A 27,278-nucleotide genomic window follows, 5' to 3' on the forward strand; every position below is an offset into this window, starting at 1 on the left:
CTAGAAAGTGAAATAGCTTTTAATGGATGCTCATGTGACCTAATGGCTGTTAAAATATTTATGTTATTGGTAGCATAAGGTAGAATAGCAAGCTCATTTTCTGCTCTTGTCTTTCTGTACTAACTCTTAAAGTTCAATTTGCAACATGGTTTCTAACTTCATTCTCTGAATTTGAAAGAGGATTTTAAAGCAGTGCTGGCCTATGTGTCTTGTTTTTTTGCTCTCAAGAGGAGTATCTAACAGCATATCCAAACATACAGAATAGGAGGGCATTAATATTTCCAAAAAGATTTCTGTAAACGTTATCTTACTATCATTTTTTTATTTAAAAAATATGTGCCTCATATCTGATGCATGACACATATCGGAGCTGAATCTGACTGTTAAAAACAATCTATCAGATTTTTCACATTAAGCAATGGAAAAGAAGCTAAGATTAGCTCTCTAAATAGATGGAGGAGATTTACATGTGTAAAATATTCACACTTAACGATATAGCTAAACGCAGTTGTGGTAAAAATATTAACTAATGTTATGCAAAACTCTACTTACTTGAGTAAAAATTGCAAGGAAAGGGGACAGTCTTCTCAGAGTTCAACTTTCCCTCCCTAGAAAATATATTTTATATGTCTGAAGATATCTTACTGTTCTCATCACCATGGCTCAGATTTCAATCTTGCCATTGAGGATGGTGAGCTGTCCAATGAATCAGAGATAAGGTTTCTAGAATAGTAGGAGAGCTGTCCAGTTAATGGGACTTGAGAGATGGGCATGGTGTGGTGGGACAACAACTAGATGCACATTGAGCAGCTTCGTATTTGACTCTTGCTATTCTTGAACACCAGCAGGGTCCTGATTCAGAACATGGGTTGGTTCTGGCTGTATCTTCCCAAGTACAGCTCAGGGGTGGGAGACTGTCTCATGCTGCCAAACAAACACGGAGGCATCTCATACTGGCCTCTACTTAAAACCTGTGCTGACTCTGTTCTTGGTGTCCTGGTATGGACTGACTAAAACAAAAACTTACTTGTCAGTGTTGAAACTTGCCCAAGCACATGGAAGGGGAAATGAATGGGAGCAGGGACATACTTGCTTGGGGAAGCTAAAAGCTAGAGAGGAAATTGCTTAGCCATGAAGATCAGCATGATGAAAGGTAGGCAAACATAGTTTCCTTACTGCAGATAGGGCCCTCCAATTGTTGCTGTATTACAACTCCCATCAGCCCCAGCAAGCAAGGCCAGGGATGATGGGATCTGTAGTTCAGCAACATCTGGAGGGCCAAAGGTTCATCACATCTGCCTTACTGTATTCATTGACCTAAAGTGAATGTAATTTTTTTCCAAGTACCTAAGGAGGTTTTGGGTGTGTGACATTTCAACAACATCCATGACAGATGGTAAACCACACTTGAAACTGACATTCAGAAACAGTGTGTGGTATGGAGCAGAGTCTCCAAAGAAGGAAGAATCTAAAATCCTACTGAGCACGCTCAAATTCTTGGGCATATCTAAAGTGGCTCTTTGGATCCCAGCCCTTAGTAAAATGTTGAGGGAAAAGCCTATGCTGCCTCTGGCAACTGTTTGTTTTCTGGCAGGGAGAACTTGGTGAAAGTGTTTCAGCAAAGAATTTTGCAGAGTTGCACTGGATATTATTGTTCCAATACATACAATACATTTATTTATTTATTTATTTGTTTGTTTATTTTGCTCTCTTTTCCAGCGGCTGCTGCTGACACTTCACTCAGGTTATTATCTGATGTAGCCCAAGCGGTGAAAGGCCGAGGTACTATATCATGGATAGATTGCGGGTATGTAATGTCCTGCCCATTATGGTGCCCTCCCTTCTCCCACCTGGTGAATTGCCCACATCTAAACAAGCAAGATTTTGCTGCTGTTGTGTGCTTTATGTGGCAAGAAGAAAGCATTGTCCTTTGTTCCCCACGGCTTCCTATACAGTGGTACCTCGAGTTACAGATGCTTCGGGTTACAGACTCCACTAACCCAGAAATAGTACCTCAGGTTAAGAACTTTGCTTCAGGATGAGAATAGAAATCGCGCGGCGGTGGCAGCGGGAGGCCCCATTAGTTAAAGTGGTACCTCAGGTTAAGAACAGTTTCAGGTTAAGAACGGACCTCCAGAATGAATTAAGTTCAATAGCACTGTATTGTAGGGGTGGCCAACTCCCAAGAGACTGCGATCTACTAACAGAGTTAAAAATTAGCAGTGATCTACCCCCTTTTTGGGGTTCAGGTCAAAGTTGTTGACCTGGACAGTGATCTACCACGGACGTCACAATCTACCTGTTGGACATGCCTGCTATATTGTTTCTAACATGCCTAACTTTAGCATCTGCAGGTTTTGACACTAATATCACACAGGCAGAGCCACCTGCTGCCATTCTGCGCAACACTCTGTAACTACCACATTCCTCCTTGGCCCCATTCATTCAGGCAGTATTATCATCCTCTGTCCCCTACATGCTGGTCTGCTGCTTTATGTGGTCTTCCCGGTACCCCTCACTTTAGGGAGAACAACCGAACAAAGGGATAAAACCTGCAATATTCTGACCGAGAGGTATCGTTGGTCCTGGGAGATTTAGATCACTTGCCTTTGATAAGTTTATGACCCTCCAGATGTTGCTGGGAGTCCTATCGGCCCCAGCTGGCATGGCCAATTGTCAGGGATTGTGTGGGTTGTAGTACAACAGCACTTGGGAGGGGCACAGGTTCCTCATCCCTGGTTAAAACCTCCAGAGAATGCAGGATCTTGCATTCAAGTAATCTTTAAGTTATTTGTTTCTCCCTCTGTCAGAGGAGTATGGAGGATTTCAGTGCATATAAGCTTTTGGTGTGCTTCTAGCACCTTCCAGGGTACCATTTTAAGGGGAGAAACGTCATATTTAAGTACATCTTTGTATATGTTCAGCATATTCTTGAGAGGAGGAGGATAGGCAGTGGTAAGGCACTGAACGTTCTGTTACGCCTTTACTTTGCTTGTGGAGAATTTCCTATGCTTCTATTACGTGGTTGGAATTTATTTGAGAATCTCTTTTAGCTGGTTATTAAATATAATTCATAATATAGTTGGTATCGCCCGAACCTTTAAGTGTGCTTTACAGATACTGCGTTAATGTAGGATTGGCTAACCCAATGCTGCTGTACTATTACTATTACTTCCATCCGTCCCTGACCACTGGCCATGCTGACTGGGGCTGATGGGCTGGGACTGTTGGGAGTCCAACACCAACTGGAGGGCCACGGGTTAGCTATCCCCATCTTAATGAATTTTGCTGCATGCCACTTGTATGAGCTGCAAAAGTACTTTTCTTGGAATGGCTCCAGGATTGTTTGATTCACAAAGCAGATTTGAGAGTAGCACTGAGGATGTGTTGGGTCTTACACTGACTCCAAAGTCCAAACTATCTTTTTTAAAAAATAGTCTTTGATCAGTGCCTGGCAAGTTCATTTTAAAAAAGTAATTGGTTCCAGTTTCTGCTCGACGTATCAAAAAATGAATTTGGATTCACAATTGATTCACATGGTTCCCCCATTCAGAATTTTAGAAGCTACTCTGCTAAAGTATTCCCTATCCCAGGAGTTCCTCTGCTGTTCTTTCTAGAGTGAGATCCCTTTAGTGGATCCTTCCTTTCCTTCAATGATTTTACTTCCATTGTGGACTTCTTCGAACTGTAATAACTGTTCAAGTGAACATGGACTTAGCTGCAATGCTTAAATTGCTTCTCACACAACTGCCTTCCTTAAAACCTCTGGTATCACTTTGACCCTCCCCAAGCCTCACTGTTCCATCTTCAGGTCATGTCCTCTCCTTCACTTTTGTCCTATTGAACTTAGATCATGAGCCTTCTTGGCAGGAACCACATTGCTTCTCTGTTCTATGTAGCGTCTGACAATGTTGTGCCACTAACTAAATGTCACTACATGCCCTTCAGCAAAATCACTGTCTTATATTCTTGCATGTAACTTTGGAGTCAAACCTTCAGAGGGGCTGTTGATATGTCTCTGGAAACACTAATGCTTTCCCAAAATATACTTTTGTGCTTTGATTCGTTGGCTGTCTTGCATCATGAGCCCCCCGTTGGGTGAAAGATTTCTGCATTGCAGGGGGTTGGACTAGATGACCCTTGTGGTCCCTTCCAACTCTACAATTGTATGTGTCCTAGCAGAAACTGCTAAATCTTTTAAAAGATTCAGTGTGTGTTTGTGTTTAAGTAAGAAGCTGGATCTGAATAGTAACTGGGAGAAATGTGTTGCAAATCAAACAATGATTTAAGCTTGTGTCAGTGTTTTGCCTTGGGCAGAGTTCATTTTCTGCATTTTTTATTGTTTCTCATGGCATTCTTGGAAAGAAAGTTCTATGTTGGTTTCAGTTACAGATAGGTAGCCGTGTTGGTCTGCCATAGTCAAAACAAAAAAAATTCCTTCCAGTAGCACCTTAAAGACCAACTAAGTTAGTTCTTGGTATGAGCTTTCGTGTGCATGCACACTTCTTCAGATACCATCCCACAATAAGGAAATGCCTTGGTGTGTCTTTCTGTCATCAGCCCCCAATGACTTAGCTTTTTTTGCAGGCACTTTGAAACCACAAGTCTTAAAAAGAACTGCTTCAGGGAGGTGCCTGAGGAGAGAGACAGAGAGACCCTCCCATTGCAAACACATGTTGCTGGAGGAGCAAATTACACAGATGTTGGGGGGTATTTACTGTGTATGCCCAGTTTGTTTGACAAATATTGACAAGGAGCGGTTTGTTTGGCTGCTATGTTCTCCTTTCCCAGTAGCACAGATTTATTTATTTTTTTGGCTTTGCTTCTCATATCACACAGTATAGCGAGTTTTCTGAACAGAGGAAGAAAGAAACATTGTGTGTGTATGTGTGTTGGCAAGGCTGGCAGGCATGCTGTGCTGTGTGGCTGCTGCCTTCTGCTCTCCCTGCAGCGATGACAGCTCTGCCTTTTATGAAATTGGCTGTGTTTTGTTTCTTATAGCTACTGTTTTACTCTTGACTTCGGAGAAAGGAAGATGCTGCCCCAGCTATTATCAGGCGACATCATTTTATTATCTCTTTGTTGATCCCAGCATTGTCCACGGAGCTATTCTCAAAACTGCTTCTTTATTGTGCAGTCTTGTTGTTCATCCTGAAGTAAATTAAATTGTGGCACTACTTCTTCCTTGTGTGTTCATTGGAAAATATTTATGGGTGTAATTCTTGGGATTCCTATGTGTTTTGGAAGGTGGAACAGTCCCACCACTGCTTAGGTTTTCAAGTTAAAACAAGCACAGGCAATGTATCTAGTCCACAAAGGCCACTATGTCCCTCTCATCACTGCTTTTGACTTGAAAGGCTTGTACTGTGGCAATAGTGGAACCTGCCATAAAGGCTTTGTGTGACAAAAGGTAAGCTATACATCGGTCCAGTTTGCATACCACAACCAGGAACAGCCACAGCAAGCCTTGTTTTCACGCACGCTCTGCTCCCCTCTCCTTCTGTGGAGTTTGGAATCTTCTGTTTTTGGTTAACCACAGTTTGCCATGTTTTTGGTTAACCACAGTTTACCGTGTTGTCCGGGCATAGAATTATGATACACATTAACTGTGGTTAGTGCAGTGTCTGAAAGGGGCCAGCTAATGCATTGCCTGTCCCTTAGTCACTGTGTTAAAGTGTAACAGTTTGCCTAGTATTGAAATGAACCCCAACCCACACTTGAGGGGAGCTTTCAATCTGATCCAGTAGGATTCTTATTTTCTTACACTTCTGTATAGTTTCAGATTGGGTCAGGCTATCTGCTACTACAGATGCTGATTCCCACCCCAATCCCTTTTGTTTCAAAAGGTTTTGGGATATTTCACGTGGCACTCTGTCCATGTTCTAGGTCCCCATGCATGCAGGGCTTTTAACTTCAAACCCACAAGGGCACTTGACGTTGTGTTCAGTGAACATCTCCCTTGTGCACAACAGCAAATGATTCTGGTGAACCCTCTAAAAGGCAGTTTCAATTTGGAAGCCTTAATTATAAATGTAGCTATACTTGGTATACCCTCATCTAGGGGTGGATGAATCAGTCTGTTACCAGTCAGCATCAATTTTGCATGTATTTATTCATAGTAATGCTATTTCCTGTTTTTGCATTAATATATTTAAATATTTTATCTCAGTGTATGCATTTCAAAACCTTTTGTATCCTAAAATAACCATTCTGTAACTCATTTTGGTGTGTTTTTCAGTCTAGAGCTATATAACAAATTTGGGAGAAGTGCAGAACCTGAAGAAGCTCAATCCACACATTAGCCTGTGGGGGTTAGGTCAGTTCACTTTGGAATTCACAGAATAAATTCCTCAAGCATCCCAGCCAACAGGGGTGGGAAGCCTGTGCCCCCCCCCCCCATCTTGCTGAACTGCAACTCACATCATCCTGACCATTGGCCATGATGCTTGGTACTGATGGGAATTGGAGTCTCATAGCATTGGAGGACCAGAGGTTCCCCATACTATCTCCTATAGGACAGTAATATGATTTAATGATAGGTTTAAATCTGAACCACCCATCGTTTCATTCCACGTGTTGCTCTCTGCATAATCCACACAGAGCATGTTCAACTAAGGATGCAAGGCCCACAAATGATGTGACAGAAATACTTACTTATTGTAGCCTTCCCATGTTTTAATTAGGGAGTCCTTGCCCAAGGTGTCTGATGTTTGAATGATTTGCAGAGGAGGAGACATTGGAATATTGAATTAATAATGTCTGGTGAGATTTCACAGTGTACGCATGATATCTACTTTTTGTTGCTTGTCAGTTTTAAGCAGAATGTTCCCATTATACTGTGGAAAATCCAGTGCATTAGATCTAGATTAGAAATAAAAGGCTAACTACTAGGGCTGGAGGTGAAGTTTGTCATTGCAGTTCGGTAAATGTTTAAGCACTGCAGTCAGTGTGCCAGGATGTGCACGTAATACCAAATGGGCTCTTCTCTGACCCAGAGGTAGACTTCTGAATGAGGTCGTCTAGGCAGAGTGGCATTCTTCCAATGCAGTGACCAAGGGGCAGGCATTGCATTAATCGGTCCCATTCACACATTGTGCTAACCGTTTTGAAGGTGAACCACAATTTTAGGCCTGGACAACGTGGCAAACTGTGGTTAACCAAGAACAATTTTTCAAACTCTTCCTTGCAGGCACACACTGGAGAAGGAGAGGGAGGAGAGTGTGTTCAAGTCCAAGGCTCACTGGTTGTTCCTGCTCATGCAAGCTATGTCAAACAGCATGCGCTGAAAGTTTTTCTTAGTATTATGTGTTTAAGCATTTTTTTAAATAAAAGCTTTGTTGTGTTGAAATGGATAATAGTTGCTGTTAACTCAGTCAAAGCATATGGAAAATTCTAAAAACTAATATTGTTTGTGCTTAACATACTGAATTCATAGCCATTTAAAATTGAACTCATTGAATAACTAAGGATTTGGGGGAAAAGAGAAAAGAGTTAGGGCAGCTAGTAGGATGATTCTCTACTCCATTAGTAAAGACTTGAGTGGGCAATGTAAAATTTTATACTGCCAAAGAGAGAACAACATTTAGTACAGCCTTCACCAACCTGGTGCCTTTTAGATGTTGTACTCCGACTCTAATCAGCCCCAGCCAGCATGGATAATGGTCAGAGATGATGGAAATTGAACCCTAACAGCATCCGGATGGTACCAGGTTGGGAAACGCTGATTTAGCTTACATCATTGCTACTCAATTCTGGCTTTTCCTTCTAACAAATTTTGAGTTAAGGGAGGGGGTTCCACCCAATTGTCATCTCACACAGAGACCCTTTCCTTTGTTCTCTTAATGATCCATCACCTAGAAGATCACCTCATCGAGAAGCTAGCCTGGCTGGTTCCAGGGGTCAGAAGGCTTTCTGCATACAGCCTCTCCCTCCCCCCCACTTCCCAAACTCATAGCAATATCTAGAATCGTACTGAAAAATGGGTTTGAGGCAATGTGGAGAGAAGTTTTTAATGTTTAGGCCGTGTTTGAAATATCCCCAAACACATACAAATACATCACTGATGTTGCATTCATTGTTCCGCTATAATGTATTGAAATTTTATACAGAGGAGAAACGAAAAAGGAGACAGAATTAAATGTTCTGGCTTTCTGTCATAAATCGCACGGGGTGTACAGAATCTCTTATGTTTTGCCTATGTTAATATTCCCAGAAGCATCTTAAGGATTCAGGTTTGCTATCTACTGACTTGGTTTTTTTTGGCATGTCAGAAATTGAATCCATATATCTAAATACTTGCCCCCCCCTCCATTTTTGCCTTTTCGCTAAGAGTTGCAGTTGATTGAATAAATTCTCAATCATTATTATGCTCCATATTTTAAAGTACCTAAATTTTAGTGTAGGAAGGCTGAGGTCTTTCCATTTCTCTGCAGTACATGGTCTTAACAGCCTCTAGTAAAAGGGATATAGATTCTTTTTTTATGGAAACTGCATCCATTTTTTAAATTGCTTAGCAGGTATAACTGGTTTATAGGACCTGTATTGATATCAGTGTTATTACTTTCCTCCAGACTGATTCCATAGCACGAATAAGAACATGTGCTGCAGCCATTGAGTCAGTTAGTCAGTGATGCCCAGGTCACCTCATCCTTATGCATATCTGAGGAGTCCTCACCTCATATCCCTCTGTGCTGCACTGCTTTAGACTTTTTCCTTTTAATTCTTCCCTAAAGTTTCATTGACTGAATTTTCAGGACTATTCTTTTTTAATTAAAAGTTTGGCTATCAAGCGTTCCCCACTGTGCCTTTTCTTTAAAGCCCTTGAATGATGTTGTATAATTAAGTTCAGGGCAACCTGTGTTCCTTGCAGCTTTTCTGTGCTGTCCTGGAGTCTAGTTACACATTTTGTGGAATCTACCACTGTGGCGGTGATGGTGTTGGAAGTTGATTCTTCCATGGTTTCTTCCAGTTTTCACATTTCTTTCTAGTACATGTGCCCCATGTAAGGCGTGTGAAAATTGGATTGTATCCCAGGGACTGTTAGTGCAGCTCTCAGTCCCACCTCTAATCAGAGGTGGATTTAGGGCAGCATGATCATTTCAATTGCACTTGGCGCCAAGACTAGGGGGCACCATAAGTAGGACGTTAGTGAATTGAGCAGAATATGGCTCCACTGAAATTTGAATTACCAAAGTGTGCCCTTGTTCCCATGCTGTTCAAGAAGGTCCCCCTCCCCAAGCCTCGGAAGCAGCTTTCTGAGGGAACAGTGGGCTGCAGGTTGGAGGAGGAATAAGAGAAAACACCCCATATCTTTCAGTGAAGCGTCCTTTCAGTGGAACTTATGTAAAGCCTGGATCTGACCCAGTATATATGAAAAGCTGGAACTCAATAGGAGATCAAAAATGTTTGCATTTACACTAAAACTTTAAATATGTGCATCTTCCTGTTCCTTCTCACACATAGCCAGACATATGTGCAAGTTTATTGAATGACAGGACCATTCTCTTACCAAGCTGATCCTCAAAGTACTTTGGCAAGTGAGAGGATCACTGAAGCCAGCAGAGCTCCTTCTGTCAAGTTGCTTGAGAATTGGATTGTCAGCTGTTTTAAAAGGCTATGATGAAAGAGCTTTTCTTTCTTTTTAAAATGATGAAAGTCCCTCTGTCTTTCTTCACCAGGAGATCCTGTGCTGTGTTTGGCACTTCTCCTTAACCTACTGCTTATTTCTGTGCAGTGGTGTCGATTTCAAGAGAGATTCACTTATTAACATGCCTCTCCTTGGAAAATGCCATTTGTTATAGCACGCTGGTTTCTGCACAGCTGGAATGCTATGCTGTTGAGTTGTACTCTCCATTCCTTATGGTTGACATCCAAAGACACCTGCCTCGCGTTTGACTTGCTAGTCTGTTGTCTTTGGGTTGAAACAGCTCTTGGTATTGCAAAGCGAAGAAGTGTCCTCATTCAGTGCCAAAGTCATTAATCGGTATGATGAATTAATTAGCCATAGATTACTAATGTGGATCTTTAAATGGTATTCTTATCACAGCGGTTTCCACGGGGAAAGCTGCAGTGCTGATGGCAAGATTGTAAACTGTCTCAGGCAATGCATTTGAGATGATTTTTCTCAGCAGGAGATGATTTAATCTGAGGAGTTTCCTTGAGCATAATTTTTGCTAACATAATTGTTTGCTAATGAGGGGTGAAGTCTTGTTCTGACTTGCACCAAAGTAAATACCACTGATACCTGTAGAATCTTCACATTGAGACCAAAATTACTTTGCTGCTTGGCTTCCCTAACCTCATTATCCTATTATTTGCTTTCCAAACAGGTTTGTCTAGCACACATTTAAGTTACATTGATTTCAGTAACTTTTAAGCATGCCCATTTTCTCTGAATTGTGCCCATATTCATTCATTCATAAATTTAGGATTGTGATTACTGTGTGCCATCAGTATACATGGTGTTGTACAGAGTACAAGAGGGCAGGTCCCTGTCTCAAGGAAATTACAATCTAATATTTGATTGGGGTGGGGGATGACAACAGAGGAAGTAGGACAGGAAAGTGGAGGCAGGGAAGGAATGTGCAGTTGTTTCATCTGCACCTGCTCAAGCTTAGTTGCAGGCTGAGTTACAGTAGGGCATTTCTTCATTTCCTTAAAAAGAAATCTGGAAAAGAGAGCTCTTTTTTCTGTCACTCACATCTCCCTGGTCTTTTCTCTTTACTTTTCTCCACCCCATCCCCCGCCACACCCAATATAATTGTTTTGCCCATCAGTGCTTCCTTTTCAAATCATTTTGACATGAGCTGCATACAGCTGTATTGAAATCTTCAGTTGTTGGATTCTGTGTCTCGGAGGCATAGAGATGAGTCATAGACTTCAGGCTGGCATTTCTTTATCTGTCTGTTTGGGTCTTTCTATTTCAGTCTGGGAGGGTCTTCTTGTTTTTGTCCATGTGTGGAAGCAAGAGACCATTATCATACCGGGGTTGCCCCCCCCTCTCTCCCCCCCTTTTTCAAGGAAGAGCTCTTGCAGCCTTTATTTCGACACTTCCTTTGTGGTGCTCCCTCCTTGTCATAAAGGACTGAAACAGAAAGGCCTAATATCATTAATCCATGAGGATCCATATAAATATGAATTGCTATTACTGGTTCCACTACTACCACAGAATTAGGAAGAAGTAATAATAGGGACACCAAAAGAGTCCCTGAAGCTGGAGCAGAAGCCAATATGTTTTTCATTTTCCTAGCACAATTCCCTAGCTTCTCTTTCATAAAGCATACCGCCAACACTGCTGCTTTGAGAATATGGAGAAAAATAATAATGTGTTGGATCTTTTCAAAGAGCCTTTTCTGGCAGAGGATCTTAAATCTGAGACACAGGGAAAAGTACATGGACCCTTTGACGACATCCTCTGTATGTGCTTTCAGACATCACTGTGCCAGCCCAATCTAGCTGATGTGTAGACATATGTAGGATTGTCGAGTTTTGCTTGGGAAGGGGTTGCATTTGAAGGATCTACATAGCACTCTCCTCCTCCTCCTCCTCCTCCTCCTCCTCCTCCTCCTCCTCCTCCTCCTCCTCCTCCTCCTCCACAGCACAATGAGAGGGTTTGTTCAACACACTGCTAATTATATTTTCAGTTAAATTGCTAGTTTACTAGAAAGCAGGGAAATGATGGGGGGGGGGAGAGCCAAGTGTATTGAGTCCAAATTCCCAATGAATCTCCTTCTAGTCATGGCTTCAAAGTCTGAAAAACAACACTAGTGATAAGCAAACACAATCTTGATTCAGAATTGCATCCAGCAAATTTAATTTAAACGAATCTGAAAATGGCTCTTTTTCTTCCAGGTCCAGTTTGGACCTTGATGTATTCTTGATCATATCACTGGGACCGAAGTAGCATTCAAGGATCTCACCCGCATCTCCCATTGCCCCATTCCACTTACCTAGTCTGGCCACGAGGCCTTACTTGAGGACTTCAATCACTTGATCATCTGCTAGAATTCTGGCGTCGAAGCTTTCTTTAGGAAACATCAACATAATTTCCATGACTTTTGGTGTCAAAGGAGGTTAGGCACTTTCTGTAAACTACATATTAAAATGTATTAAAATGGAGGTAGTGAGGTGCACCTCTGTTGCAGTCACTGGGAAAGTAAGAGAGAAGATATTCTCTGGTTTCATTACAGTGCAAGCCAGAGAAGATTGTAGTGCTCACTTTGGATTGGAGACAAACTTTACAAGTCTTCAGCGTTTGTGTTCTGAGCAAGGAAAGTGCAAAGTTTGACATCACTAAAACATATCCCAATTATTTTGGAGGTGATAGTCTTTATGCAATGAGGTTTCTGCTTTTACCATGCTGTTAAATTGACTTCCTTTGAACAATATAGACTGCGAGCTTGTTAGATGATGTATTTGTCTATTCCAGAAAGGCAGTTATTGTCACTCAATCTGAAGTTTTAATAACTTAATAACAAGTCCCCGCCCAAGAAACATGGCTACAGCAGCAACACAAACCTTCACATCTAACTTGATACACTATTAAATACTTGTTGCTTTGTCACACAGTGATTAAACTTATGCAGAAATTTGTAATATATGAATTGGTACCACAAAGAGTTCTGTTTTTATTTTAGGAACAGCATTCTGAGATAAAAGCATGAATATTTAGCTAATTCTTTCCAAATGGATAGTTTCTCACTGTCCTTTGGCAACTCTGTTGTGGTTTCAAGGTTGGGGATTAATCACATGAGGGCAGCCGCCTTCTGTATTTACAGATGCTGCTCTGAATTAGATGAATGGTATTCAACCAAGGCTGCTATGTTCTGTTGTACATTTATAGAAGCTTTGCCATCATGACCTCTAGTTGTTACTTGAAGGCGTAATGATTATCTGTGGCACTTCCAATTGTGCTTAGATCTAAGGATCACATGGCTCAACTATTATTAACAGCAGATGTTTAAGAAGGAGCCACACTGTTAACAGTTTCTACTATTATAAAATTCCTGGTTATGGCTGCAAAAAATAGACACCAATACACTAGTTGTGCTTTTTCAGATTGAACTGCGTTATAGAATGTATTATGTCTAAAGGTATGAATTTTGTATTTCTTAATATCAGTATATGGTGCTAGAAAAGATATAACTGAGTGTAAGTGAATTGAAGGTAATGTGGGGTTGTTGTTGTTTTTTAAAAAGTTGTTTGACCTCCTTCTTTACAAGAGCACAATTTTGATGTCACTGCCAAGCCTACCTGCATTTTTCTACTGCATTGAACTTTAGGTAAAAGGGAGGGGTGTTGAGATCAAGAGAGTTACAAACTCTATTAAGGACTTCCCTTCTTCCTTCTCTCTCATACACATTCTTGCATCACAAGAGCTGTTGTCCTAATTACCCTTTTCCACACTAGAGGTGAGGTGTTTTTCCTTAAGAGGATGTTGGCGAAATTCCAAAGACATTCTCCTCAGAGCAGAAAACTGATTCTGCTTTTCTATTACATTGTTATTCAGAATAAAGGAGGGCATTAACCAAATGCTGTCAGAAAGGGTTTCCTGAAGCAGATGCTTGGTAAGGTAGTTTATTTTCTGGCATCTGTGGAAAGGGGACGGAAGACAGGAGGGAGGGAGGTCAAAATGGCCATTTCAGTCAAAATGTGCTCAAGGTACAGTATGTGGTGAGACTGAGCTGCACCTTTGGTTTCTTTGCATATAGGAAGGTAATATGTGTACTGAGAAGTTGTACACATATTATCTGAAAGCTCTCTTTCTGACCTTGTGATATAATTAGGTAGAAAGAATCTATGTGGAGGTGAGAGGAGATTGAGTGTCTGAACAGGCTTTCGGTTTGTGTCATTCTGTCCATAGCCAATCCATACTGGCAGGTTTAAGTGTAAGTGTCTCATGTACTGTTGGAACAGCCCTGCCTCTGTTCACCTGATGGGATACTCGCTTGCATTGTGTTAAGTCTAGATCAGATACAAACCACACTCATGCTTCCTTATCCTCCCCTGAAATGTATACAGACTGTGAGATTGCAAAAGATGCTTTTCTCAAGGTGAGGTTGAATCCAGAGGGCAAAAGGCCTGTTGCCTCTGTCCAGAAAAAACTTTTCCTGCCTGAGGGCTGTTTAACAAGGATTTTGTGATGAAGGATTGTGATCTTGTTTTAAATTGTATTGATGCATTTTATGTATTTTTCTGTTGTGCTTTATGCTTTGTAAGTGACTTCAAGGGCAGTTCTAGGGGACTGTGTAGAAATTGAATAAAAATAATAATAAATGTGAGTTATGACACTTATGAGTACCCGTCAACAGCCTCTGGAAGGATGTGGTTCAAAGGATATGAATAACCTGCTTTCTCCCACTGCATAATCTTTCTCAATCACCGTCCGTGGGACAGTCAAACCATTGTTAGAATGCAGGTAAAAGATCAGAATGGGAAATTAGGCATTGATTTGGGCCTCAACTGCTTCTGTGGGCACTAAATTGCTATATATTTAGCAGTTAAAGTCAGCACAGCTGTGACTTCTTTTCAAATTAAAGGAGTAGGATTCAAAGATACAGGAAAATAGCTGCTTGCACTGTTTAGCAAACACTTGCACAGGTGCTGATGGAATTATTTTCGTAGTGCTAAAATTGGCTAGGTTCTATAGCAGTTGTTATGCTTCCGTTTGCATCAAGTAAAATAATATATTTATTTTTGGTTTTCTCATGCAGTGCTCTAGTACAAGTTGTAAAACAGCCCTTCTGAGGATGGAAAGAAGCTCCCACGTGTCGAAGGAAACCTTTGGAACTAACCCAGTGATTGGAAATATTGAATGACTTGTCTCATTCTGGGATGTAATTGAAAATGATAAGAGATGCTTTGGGTGGCTGCCCAGTAGCCATGCACTACTGCTGATCTACCACATTCAAAGATGGCACTGGGACAGTCTCATAAGGCATTAGATGAGAGAGGGGACAAAATGGCTTCTCCCATGATCTACCGTACTCCTTCAGTACAAAGTACACCCCCATTGGGTCTGCAAGACTGATCTTAGACGGAAACTAGTTAGTATGTGCAGCCATGTGTTGTATCACCCCACTACCAGCTTAAAAAAAACAAGAAGTGTCAGGCAACTGTGTTTAAGCAGAATAATGGCAGGGACAAAGCTGCTTAGCACTTTCCACTGGCACTTAAATTCTCTCAACTTCTGTTCCCTGTCTCTAGAGGAAAAACATAAGTCGTGCTTTGGGGGAGGTGGTGATTTTGAGCAGGAAAATAAAGTGCCAAGAAAGAAAGGGTTAAGCAGCTCTTCTTGTCCCCTGTTCCCCCCACTTGCTCACAGTCTCTCATCCCTGGTGTGAATGAGTCTCTCTGTGTTTTAAATTACACTGGTGAAAAGTTAACTTTAGCTGTGTGTGTAGTATTTAATTGGGGGGCTTTAAAGAGACAATTTGCACAGTGTACTGGAACTACACAGTTTCCTCGTTTCCACATTTTAAGATGATAATGAGATCAGTCTCATAAAGCTGACTTTAGTACTGGTGGTAACATCTGCTGCTTAAGGAATCACCTGGTGCCCTAGCAGATCTAAGAAAGGGGTGGAAGTTTGTGCCGGGCCACCATCATGGTGTGTACAACACTGCAAAATTTGTGGAGGTCTGTGTTGGACACGATGGTGTTTTAGCCAGCGTCAGCTGTTCCTTTCTGATGTGGTCTGGCATGCACTACATGTGAGAAGCCATTGCCTTGGCAAGATTGCAAGCTTTGCTTTAATGGGTGAAAGCGTTCACCTTTAAGTGAGGAAGTCTGTCTTAGTGTCTTAGTTTTGCTAGTTAGTGCTTTAAAATGCTAATGTCAGTGCATGCCAGACCGCTGATTATCATGCGTTTCTGTATGCTACAGTCTTCCTGCTCAGACTAACTACCATCTGCAGGGTATGTGCTGAACTCTTCTCACCCAAGCTCTCCCGTCTTATCTGCAACATAGTGCTAATTTATTTATTGTTCATTCTTCACATTTGCCGTAAAGACAGCTTGAAAATGTCGAGAGAATTAACAGGAATGCCAGCAACCGCAAAAGCAGCACTTCGTGTAGGGAAGGGCCTTAATCAGTTCCTCATTTCTCAAGTGTTGAATGTGTGCTCAGCAATTTCAGTCCATGCTGGCACATTGGTGCGCAGATGCATGTTGCTCTGTGCCTTTCAGTTTGACTCAATCCAAGAATCTTTGAAGATGCCTCTTCTGTCTTTGGCCCTGCTATTAATGCTCTTCATCCTGCCACTTTGTGCCAGTCTAAGATATAATACTTCCAGGCTAGGCTGCAGGATTATACCCATATTTTCTTCTACAGGCCTTATGTCAGGGCCAACCTTAACAAGGATTTGGTATTAGCCAGGATTTATCCATAACCAGCTGTTATCCGCAAAGTCAGTGGAGATTAAAGCAGTTCCGGCCCAAGTCATTTTGCTGCCCGAAGCAGAGCCCAAATAAGTTTTAATCTTATATGGGCATTAAAACACAGATCCTTTTTGCCCCCAGTTTGTCCACATGTTCTGTGGGACTGTGTGGTCTGCTGCTGAGAATGCTTAGGAACATTAGTATGGGAAAACTGATGAGGTGGGTTTTAATTCCAATAGATGCACATCCTCTCTGGTCTTTATATATCTCATGTAGAATATATGAGTGGTGGTGTTCTTTAGAAGAAAGCATTGCAGCCACCACTCCCACCCCACTTTCTCCCAGTATCCCATAAGAATAGACTGGGTGGAACTTCATCATTGCCGATTGTAATCATTAGCCCTCATGCCCCCGACACCCACCCAAAGGAGAGATCTTCATGGCTCTTGTTCTGTATTGGCCTCCAGGAACGCTCAGCATACCATCTAGATTCTAGAAATTAAGCCTTAGTGAACAAGTAGGTTAGGATCTGCATTTGATATTGTTTACTATCTGGTTATAGTTTGTGCCTACCCCCCCCATCTCTCTGTATTTCTTTATATGTTACTTCTTCAGTTCATTCTACTTTAGCTTATTTTCCTTGGTGTCTCATACCCTTCACACATGTACAAATATAATTGCATGTGTCTGTGTTCTCAGGCAAATGCAGGGTGTTTGTGATGTCTATGCGATGCCACTACTGGCTTCTTCAACATCTTCATACTGTACATCATTTCTTCTTGTTGCCTCCTACGATTACCTACTGACCTATTGTTAAGCTCCTTGTACAGGTTGTGACTATTTATTAGCTAAAGTGGTACCTCAGGTTAAGAACAGTTTCAGGTTAAGAACAGAACAAATTACGTTCTTAACCCGAGGTACCACTGTATTGGGTGGAATTCAACATAGCACAAACTGGGGTATATGAATACAGGAAATGAGATCCACTGACACAACAGAACTTCCACCTCCTCCTGTCATGTGCCCCCTAAACCTGTCCTTAGGACTTATCCAACCCTCCAGAGCAGATTGAGCAGGAGAGGAAAAGTGGACCTTGTTTTTATCCATATATATATATTAAACTTGAACATCACCTGGAGATATTTTTCTTGAGGCAAGTAGTAAAACTAAATAATAAATGTCGCTCATAGATTTAAAGAGACAGAAACAGAAAGAGCAGTTGAATCATACTGCAATCACCTGTGCCACCAACTGCTGCCATGAGATAAAGAGACCTTGTGCAGTAGCATGAGAAAGATTCCTGTGTGAGTGCATTTCTCTGCTCCTTCATTAGCCTGTTGCAGCTCTTGCTTGCTCAATTAACTTTGTGACAAATTTATGTATTGGGGAATGTGTAAAATGTTCCCCGGGATTTCATTCATGGCATTCCAGCCGTTTTATGGTGTCCTTTTAGATGTTAATCTTGTCTGTTTCCCTGTTTCCCAGAGAAGCCAATTTCAGAGCTTTTCGCGTTTTAATCATTCTGCAGATTTGTGGCTGTGTTGCTTTATTTTTATCTTCATGTTGTGGGGCACATTCTGGGATGGGAAGGTTGACATGGGCTTGGTTGCTACAGAAAACTGTGGGTTGGTGTTGCTGAGTAAGTCTGTCCACCCCTCCTGCCTTGTGCTATGATTTGGAAGTGTGGGACGGGGCTGCCTTTGGCTGTAACTCTTAACATCATTAAGGAGAAGGCTGGCAGAAAGAAGTGCTATCAGGGCTGCGCCCAGCTATTCTAACACTGAGTATTGACTTGGAAGTACCACTCTGCTCAGTGCAGCTTACTAAGTGCGTTTAGGATTGCATCATAGAATTATAGAACTGTAGTTGGGAGGGACCCCAAGGGTCATCTAGTTTTACCTCCTACGGTGCAGGAATCCCACTGAATGTTGCCGTCCCATGCTGCTGCTTGTGTCCTAGGTTAAATTATCAGTAATTGCGGCAGAGCTGCTAAACTAGAATTGTTCACATGTAGTTAATGTTGTGTAATGCTAATATTTTTAAAAATATATCAAATGTTTTTGTTTGTTTTTCTTGCAGTGATTCAGAGAGCAGAAAACTATGCAAGAAGATGAAAGTTGACCCTAGTTTGAAGGAGAAAGGGGTAGAGTTATTGCATTACAAGTACGTGCAAGAATGGGTTTTTATTTTATTTGTTGAGACAATTTATATACTGCTTAATTACAATCCTATCTAAGATTGTCAAGGAATGCAATATAATGGATTGAGAGTGGCTGTGCTGCCATTGGCTTTATCTTCTCCTAAAGATACCTTGCAAGGCAGCAGAGGTTTAGTATCAGTGTTTTCCTTTTCCTAGATGGGCTACCTTCCCAGGTTGATGAGCCCCATCTGTCCCTCACTTCCCTCTACAACATGTGCAGGAACCGCCTTCTTGGCTATTGGACCCACTATTGGTCTTGTCTGCTCAATCCACCAGAGCCTGTCTTTGTATGCAGGGCAAGTCCCTAAATCAATGAGGATTTGAGGCCCATCGGCTACCCTCACCTGGTTTAGCCAGCCAGTCAAAGCCATTTCCCGGGATGTAGCTGCTGTTGCATGCTGACAGCTTCTAGGAGCCACAGGTGAGAGCTGAGTGCAGAGTGGGGACCAAAGGTGGACAAACTGCCCCAGAAGGAACACAATATGTATCCCACCAGAGGTACTACCCCTCCCCATACAGCCCAGAGTGGCTATGCAAAAAGAACAAAAGCTCGTAAGGCAGAGATAATAATTTTCATATGTACTGCATTCCAAAATTGGGCTGCTAATGGACATTTAATGGGCAGGCAACATGGTATGGGTTGGCTGTGATGAGCTGGTGGCTGAAAGTTATTTTTTGTTGGTGCACTCTGTCCCACTAAGATCTTAGTGCTTGCTAATATTTAAGAATATTAAATGCTTTTGTTTATCTCTTGCAGTTGCCAGAACCATGCACCTTCCTCAACAGTTGGGGTTTTTTTCTGACCTTGCACCATACATCTGAAATGCAGCACAAGGTCGGAGACAATTTCTGTCCCAACCCCAAACCTGGAGGAGGGTTCAGAGTTCCGTGCAATGGGAAAGCAAGCCTTCAACCCCCTCCAGTTTAGATTTGGAGGGAGGTGGGCAGGCTTGCTTTGTCTGTATGTTTGCTAGGCAGTTGAAGCGCCTGTCAAATGTCAAGACACCTGCCTCTCCTCCTAGCTTGGAGCTGGATCCAAAACACGTCCCAAGCTTCCTCTGAACTGTGGAGGCAAGGAGGAGCAGGGTCATTCCCTTCCCCCTCGCAGCTTCAAACTTTGAAGTAACCCTAGGACTTACCCAAGAGGCTTTCTGAGCCACAAAAGTGGCAAATAAAATTGTAAACTCCTAAACATAATTGCACTGTATCTACTGGTGCGTACATAGATAATGTAAGTTTGGTTGTGACTATCAAAGAGCATGTTACATACTCAGGAGAGGTCCCCGAATAAAAATGTGTGTGATTACATAATACACTGTTGTTAACATTAGCAGTCTGGGTCAGCATTAAGAGTTGAAAATTAACCCTCCCCCATCTGCCTGGCCTGAGAGAAATAGAAAAACTCATCACATTATTATTATTAGGGATCAGTAGGGATGATTTTAATGCAGATGAGTTTGGGGAAGAAATTACTCCCTGAAAAATTACACCCATACTTAAAGAAAGCGTTGTCTCATCTTCCAGTATTCCGTCATAATTCTTTTTAATGAGACAGTCCCTACCTGTGTTAACTAAATCAGTTGGAGGTTGGTTTCCCAGCTGACTTATTTCAGGAGACTTCAGCATGTGACTGTTTTTTGTTCTTTGGGAACCAACATGCATAAATATAGCAGTGCATTGTTGCAAATAGAAATTGCCCCCTGAAACTGCCACTCCCCAAGTCTAGCCTGTGCTAAATGCTCTCATTAAGGCTTTGTGGAAGTGATTGCCCATTAGAGACCTGGTTGCTTCAAGAACTTGTTTTCGATGGCTGTGTTTTCTACAGCCCTGCAAGCTGAGGAAAACTTAATTTATCCAGAGCAGAGGAAACAGCTGCATGATTTTCTAATAGCACTCCTAAAATTAATTGCTGTTTTTCCCCATACTGTTTCTTGACAGGGATGGCGCATTTCACACTGAATATAACAGAGCACTCACACTGAAGGTAAATTTACAGTAGTTTGAAATCTTCCGAACAGGGAGATGTGTTTGGGTGTAGAACAGATGTTAATGCTTACAGCTTTATATTTGGATGGTTCCCCCCCATACATTTCAGGAACAGCTGTTTGGGTGACCTAAAGGGTTTCTCTCCATTCTCATATCTCCTGCACATCTGCCAGGCAAACATCCTGCAAAGCTGTGTGTGATTAACTAGATGGAGACACTGTTAAATTGCAATATAAATTGTGAACTTCGTTGCAATCTGCTAACAAATAAAGTGGGTTTTTTATTTAGTATGTGTGTTGTAAATTATTTTTGTCTTGCTGCAAGATCCCTTTTGATGCCAGCTTGTATCTAATAGCATTACCCTGGCAGTGAAAATGCTCTCCCCTTCTATTTCATCTGCCATTAGATGAGCTTGGAAAAGAGAGGAAGTGGCCTTTTCTCAGATATGATTGCAACCATGGACTAAAGTCCTAGGTAGATGCCCAGCACATAGCATGGGCAAACTGCCCCCCTTTCCTTTTGTTGCACGGCCATAATAGACTGCACAGAGCAAAAGGAGAAGCGCCCTTTGAAGCAGCTTTCAGAGAAAAGGGGTATCCTAGAGAACACCAGAGAATACTCCTAGAATAGGAGGCCTTTCCTCATGGTGGCTTAAGAAAAAGCTTTGTTCACAAAAGTAGCCTCAGGAGGTCTTGGCTCTGTTCCTGAAATGATTGTAGGAGGTGTTTTTAAACTCCAGAAGAGCAAATCGAATGATACTCAGTTGAATTCACCTGGTGTGTTTCCTTCAACCTTCTCCAGCACTTAGAGGATTTCCCCAAAAGTCATTGGAGGGACTCAAAACGACAGAATAGATTCAACAAAAATAAGTTATGTTTAGTTTTGGAAGTATTTGGGAACCTTCCCTATAAGAGGAGACTGAAGTGTTTGGCGCTGTTTGCCTTAGGAAGAATTACTAAGAGGAAACATTATAGGGGAGGGGAGCCAGCAGTGCATAACCCAGACATTATACAAAGTGAATAAATTGTGAAGCTTTGCGTAAATTTCTGTCTTTCTGGTCTTTATAACAGAACAAAAGAGATAAATTTATCTGCACAGACCCTTGCTTGCTCATAGTTCACAGTACAGTGGCAGTTATGAGATTTGAGCACCATTATTGAAGGTAGTGGCAACTGCCAGGTCTCAACACTGATTCCTCCTGCCTTATTAGAGGAGACTTAGTTTTGCAACTGCTACCACATTTTGCAGACTGTACTTCATTAATAGATTTCTTCTTCTTCTTTGGCAATCACTCGTAGCTGAGTAAGATTGTCTTCCATAAACACAGTTTAACAATGAGTCCGTAAGTGACTGTGGAGGCCAGTTCTGGATCCACACATCCTTCCACAGTGGGGCCATTGGTTTGCGGGCGGGAGTTGATCACGGTGTGGATTTGCCAAGCGTGCCTTCCTCTTAGCACATTTCTCCCTTGCGTCCTGAGTTCGGGTGTCTTCAAAGCCCATGATACCTTTGGTAAAGGCTGTTCTCCAACTGGAGCGCTCACAGATCAGTGTTTCCCAGTTGTCAGTGTTTATACTACATTTTTTAAGATTTGCCTTGAGACAGTCTTTAAACCTCTTTTGTTGACTACCAGCATTACGCTTTCCATTTTTAAGTTCGGAATAGAGTAGTTGCTTTGGAAGACGATCATCAGGCATCCGCACAACATGACCAGTCCAACAAAGTTGATGTTGAAGAATCATTGCTTCAACACTGGTGATCTTTGCTTCTTCCAATACACTGATATTAGTTTGTCATTAGCCTGTCTTCCCAAGTGATGTGTAAAATGACTCCATAAGTTGTTCTAATTATTGAATGTGTGTGTGTTATTATTTATTAATCAGTTGGTTGGAACGTGTTCACACATTCCTTATGGGGTTTAGAAGCAGTGAAAGTCTCTTCCCTGTTGCAGAGGGACTGTACCTGCATTCTCCTCACCTCCCCTGTTTGGAGGGAAAGCTGCTCTAGGCATTGTTGGTGCTAGGTGCTCTTAGGCAGGTGCCTGTACAGCATCAGCCCAAGCACTACGGGCAGCCTCTGGCTGGCTTCTGCCAAGCAGAAAAGAGCGGAGAGTGTGTGTGTTTCTGCCTTCCCTCAGGAGTTGCTTTCATTGGCTGCCACTGGGATTGATATTTCCCATCTGGTGTGTTATCTACCGACTGTCTCCCTCTTCCTTTCTTGTTTCCATTTTTTAAAATGATGGAAACAGGCTTGCACAAGGCCCCTCTCCTCCTCCTCTGAATATAAAGTTTAGAATCTGACTCCATGCCCAGAAGTAGGGCTTTCCCCCAAAGCTAGCTGTTGTCTTCTTCTCAGGGGAGAATATGATGAAAAAATATGACATGTCAAACTAATTGGAGGCATCTTTAAAATAAGCATGCAGAAGAGCTTGATGCATGAGTCTTGAATAATGACAAGATCTGGTTAACATGCTTGTGAACCCGATTGCTTCCAGAAGTTATCATAAAAGGTTATGGTCAAGTATTTGGGCTGTTTCCCCTCCCTTTTAGTCAAATTATTTTTTCAAATGCCTATAGCACCTTTAGCACCTTTTAATCAATAAATGCTCACTGGGCAGACCATAATAAAAAAAGCCATTCAGTTATTAAATCCCTCCAATAAAATTATGAATATAAAATCGATCAAAAGGTGGAATTATTCTTATGGAAATAGATGTAGTTTGTGTTTATGCAGCAATATTAGAGGCTAAAATGGAAACCCGGGTGGCAGTTGTTGCCCATAAAGAGATTCCTGTTGGATGAAACCAAGGTCCATCTTGTTGGTGGCCTTGTTTCCTAAAATGACCAACCATAAACGTCCTGAAGGCCCACTAGCAGGGAATGAAGGCAACTGTCCTTCCCTGTTGCTGCTGCTGCTTCCCAGCAACTGGTATTCAGTGGCATGCTGCCAAAGTTCTAGTCAGGTAACACTGATTGATAGACTTCTCATCTAGTAACTTGCCTAGACCCCCTGTAAAGCCATTTGAGGTGGCTTTAAAGGTGGCTTGTGAAGATGAATTCCTTAAGTCAGTTACATGTATGAAGAAGTACCTTGTTTGTCTATATTGTCTATAAACTTCTTTGGATGACCCCCAAGCTCACATGTTACCATAGAGGGAGAAGAACTGCTTTTTTTCTCTCCGTTTCCTTATAACCTATCAGTGTGGTGCTCTCCAGATGATGCTGGTCTAATACATCCATCAGTCACAGCCAGCAACATCTGGAAGGCACCCTGTTGGCTACCCCTGCACTATGATGCTATGTCTCCACTGTCCTTTTTACTAATGTAAGCAGCATTATATGCTTTAACCTTTTCTTGTAGGGCATGTCCCAAAATTTCTTGAACACTTTGGTTGCCTTTTTCTACACCATCTCCAGTTGAGAGCCAGTGTGGTATAGTGGTTAAGAGCGGTAGACTCGTAATCTGGTGAACCGGGTTCGCGTCTCCACTCCACCGTGTGCAGCTGCTGGGTGACCTTGGGCTAGTCACACTTCTCTGAAGTCTCTCAGCCCCACTCACCTCACAGAGTGTTTGTTGTGGGGGAGGAAGGGGAAGGAGAATGTTAGCCGCTTTGAGACTCCTTAAAGGGAGTGAAAGGCAGGATATCAAATCCAAACTACTCTTCTTCTTGTTCTTCTTCTTCTTCTTCTTCTTCTTCTTCTTCTTCTTCTTCTTCTTCTAAAATGTCCTTTTTCAACAAGGAGGATCAAGAACTGTGTACAGTATTCCAAATGGGAAAGCACCTGGGATTTTATAATGAGGGCAGTTGACAACACTGGACATCTTCCTTTCCCTAAGAAACCCAAACATGAAATATTTTTGTCTCGAGTCTTAACCTTGTACAAAACCTATTTTTGTTGAATTAAAAACATTCACAGGAGATTTTATATTTTGTATCAAATGTGAGCAAACTGATGGAAAGTGCAGCTAAGAGTTTCTTTGTTTCTCACTTTTAAGCATCTGATGCACAAACTAGCTAAAAAACAATAACTCACCTTATTTGCAGTCATCAGCTCTAATCTCTAGTGCATTCTGTTTTGCTTGCAGTCTCCTGTGGGATCAGGCTAGAATTGGGAAAAATCAAGGGCTTATCTACACTTACCTTTACAGGCACAGGCCTGCTCTTTAAAGCTCTGTGTCCAAGTGCCGCCCCTCTCTTTTTCTTTTTCTCTTGCTCTGGAGCTTTTCCCACGAAAAACTGCTCTTTAAAGCTGAATTGGAGCAAATGGCAATCCTCAGTAAACCTGAATAGCTTTAAAGCATGGAACAAAAAAAAAGGGGGGTGCTCAATCAGACATGGAGCTTTAAAGTTCCTGGGAAGCGCAGAAGAAAGGTAAGTGTGGATCAGTCCTTAGGAACCTTTTTCACTGTACAATTAGGCCACAGAAAATTGCTGCATTGGAGAATAGACATTAAAAAGACACTCATCATTATCTTCCGTTTTTTTCATAAAGTGCCTAAAATAACTAGTTGCTTATGCAATATATTTTTTAAAATAAATCTGGCTCCCTAATCCCTAAATTAAAAATTAACTAGTACAATAGGACGGATAGCGAAGGAGACAGAAGCAGTCTGTTCAGTAATGCCGAGAAGGCTTAGAACACATGAAAATAGCAGATTATTTAATATTGTTTTATATTTAGGTATGTGTATTTCAGAACATGTTTTGTTTTTAATCGGGTATTCCTGTTTTCTGTGACCCTGCTGCTTCAAGTGTGTGTAGATTTTAAAAACTGTTAACAGATTTAACTTAACACTTCGTTTTGCAGTACATCAGTAATAGCGAACAAAGCTCTCTAGATCTGCTGTGTTACATTTTAAGACAATATGAAAATGCATTTGGCAGTAAAGTGGGGTGTGCTGTTCTAATGAGGCTGCCATGCTGCTCCCAGCACTCTCTTTCCTGGGCTGCAATCCAAAGAGCCCTCTTAAGCACACAGAAACCCTTTCATATGTGCAAGCAGAGCTTTGGAATTTCTCCCCCCCTCCCTTCTCCCCCCCCCCAAACACAGAGCAACTTTTCCAACAGCATCACAAACTAGTTTGAAAACCAGAGTTGGGGAATTTTTATGTGGATCTCCAGATGTTGTTGAACTACAACTCCCATCAGCCCCAGCCAGCCTGGCCAATAGTCGTGGATGGTGATAGTTGTAGCCCATCAATGTTTGGAGGGCCTCGACTGCAAACTCAATTCCAGGTTTTGAGAATAGTTCCTCAAGCTTCATTCTGAGCCTCTGTTAGGAAAAAAAATCAAGAGGTGTGATGTACAATGAGCCCACAACTTGCACACATTTAACTTGTGTACATTCAGTTTTACGCAGGTGGGGGGGGGATTACAAAGGAGGTGAGGTTCTGGGAGGAAATGGCTTTGGCAATCCCACCCACCATTGAACCCAGTAGGTTTTGACCATATGAGATTTTGGCTTTAGACACAATCCCTGGAACGTAAACCCTGCGTAAGTTTGGCTTTAGACACAATCCCTGGAACGTAAACCCTGCGTAAGTTGTATACACAAATGTCCAGCTCCCGGATTTGTGGACCTAATTTTATGTAAAGTGGAGCAGATTTATCCACTTAGACTGTTGCGGTCTGCCACTGGAAAGTTCAGCACTGGCAAGACCACATATATGGCAGCACACTGTTTCATGTTTGACATTCTGGTGTGCGTTGCAATCAGTGTTTCCTGTTTGTTTTTCTTCATGTGTAGTAGCTTGTGTTAGTTTTGGCAGTTAGATAAAAAGAGAAAGCCAGTGCTGTTCAAACACCTGCTAAATATGCTAGGAATTTACTAAGCTAGTTGAAACAAACAAACTGTTTGTTTGTTTCATTTAACAGGGGTGTGAGGCTTAACTGCACACTAAAACACACAGGGTTCCTATGCTGGGCAGGAGGGAATCAAGCCTGATATCTCTCTGGTGTCTGGAATACTTTCCCAGCACTCTTAACTGGTGAGGGAGCCTCACACCTAAATTTAAGGGAGTAACACTATGCAAACTTGACAGAAAGCTCTACTTAATACAATAGGTCTTAAGAAGAAACTTGCATAGGACTGTGCTGATGACATACTGAAAGTAGAAGGAAACAAAAATATTGAAAGCTGGGTTGTTAGGGAAGATTGCCTCCTGCTTGTGGATCCAGCTTTTCATTAAAAAGTTACGAACTGCATCTTTAGACTTCCATGGAATTTGAAGAAGACATTATCTCTGCTCCCTTTGGTCCTCCTCTCTTCGGTCCAGTTATGTCCGTAATTTGTTGGACATACCCATTTTGTGTCCAGATTTTCACTTTTTAAAATATGGCAACCGTACATCAGAGCACAGCAGACATAGTATTGTTGTTTTATATGAGAGATATTTAGAAGCTTTTAACAGCAGTGGGATAACATAGATCACATTTGGGCAACTTGCAGCCCCCACCTCATGTTATGCATGTCACGCCCCATTTGTCCAATCCATATCAGAGTTAATTCCTTCATATTAATTTCCTCCTTATTTTTCCTAGATTTAAAAACTGTTTCCCTATCTTTTTTATTTCGTTTCAGAACAATTGGGAGGGGCAGCAGCACTTTACACGATTTAAAAAAAATTGTTTGTATGGTTTGAGGAAAATAAATTTCCCCCATCCCAAACATCTGAGAGCAATTTTGTAGGCTTCTGTCCTTTATAGCACACTAGTC

General features: G+C 41.8%; 1 protein-coding gene across 3 annotated transcripts in view; it reads left to right on the forward strand.

The window, feature by feature from the left end:
- The window catches only part of PDIA5 (protein disulfide isomerase family A member 5), a 140,374-nt gene that overhangs the window by 29,836 nt on the left and 83,260 nt on the right, over positions 1 to 27,278 (forward strand). For all 3 annotated transcript variants that reach the window (XM_081925165.1, XM_081925167.1, XM_081925166.1), the window contains exons 3-5: positions 1,720 to 1,807; positions 18,456 to 18,539; positions 20,515 to 20,560. In XM_081925165.1, coding sequence (XP_081781291.1) covers positions 1,720 to 1,807; positions 18,456 to 18,539; positions 20,515 to 20,560 — 218 coding nt within the window. The remainder of the gene's footprint in view (positions 1 to 1,719; positions 1,808 to 18,455; positions 18,540 to 20,514; positions 20,561 to 27,278) is intronic.

The sequence above is a fragment of the Podarcis melisellensis genome (genome assembly GCF_964234715.1).
Source record: "Podarcis melisellensis genome assembly, chromosome: 1".
Classification (NCBI taxonomy): Eukaryota; Metazoa; Chordata; class Lepidosauria; order Squamata; family Lacertidae; genus Podarcis; species Podarcis melisellensis.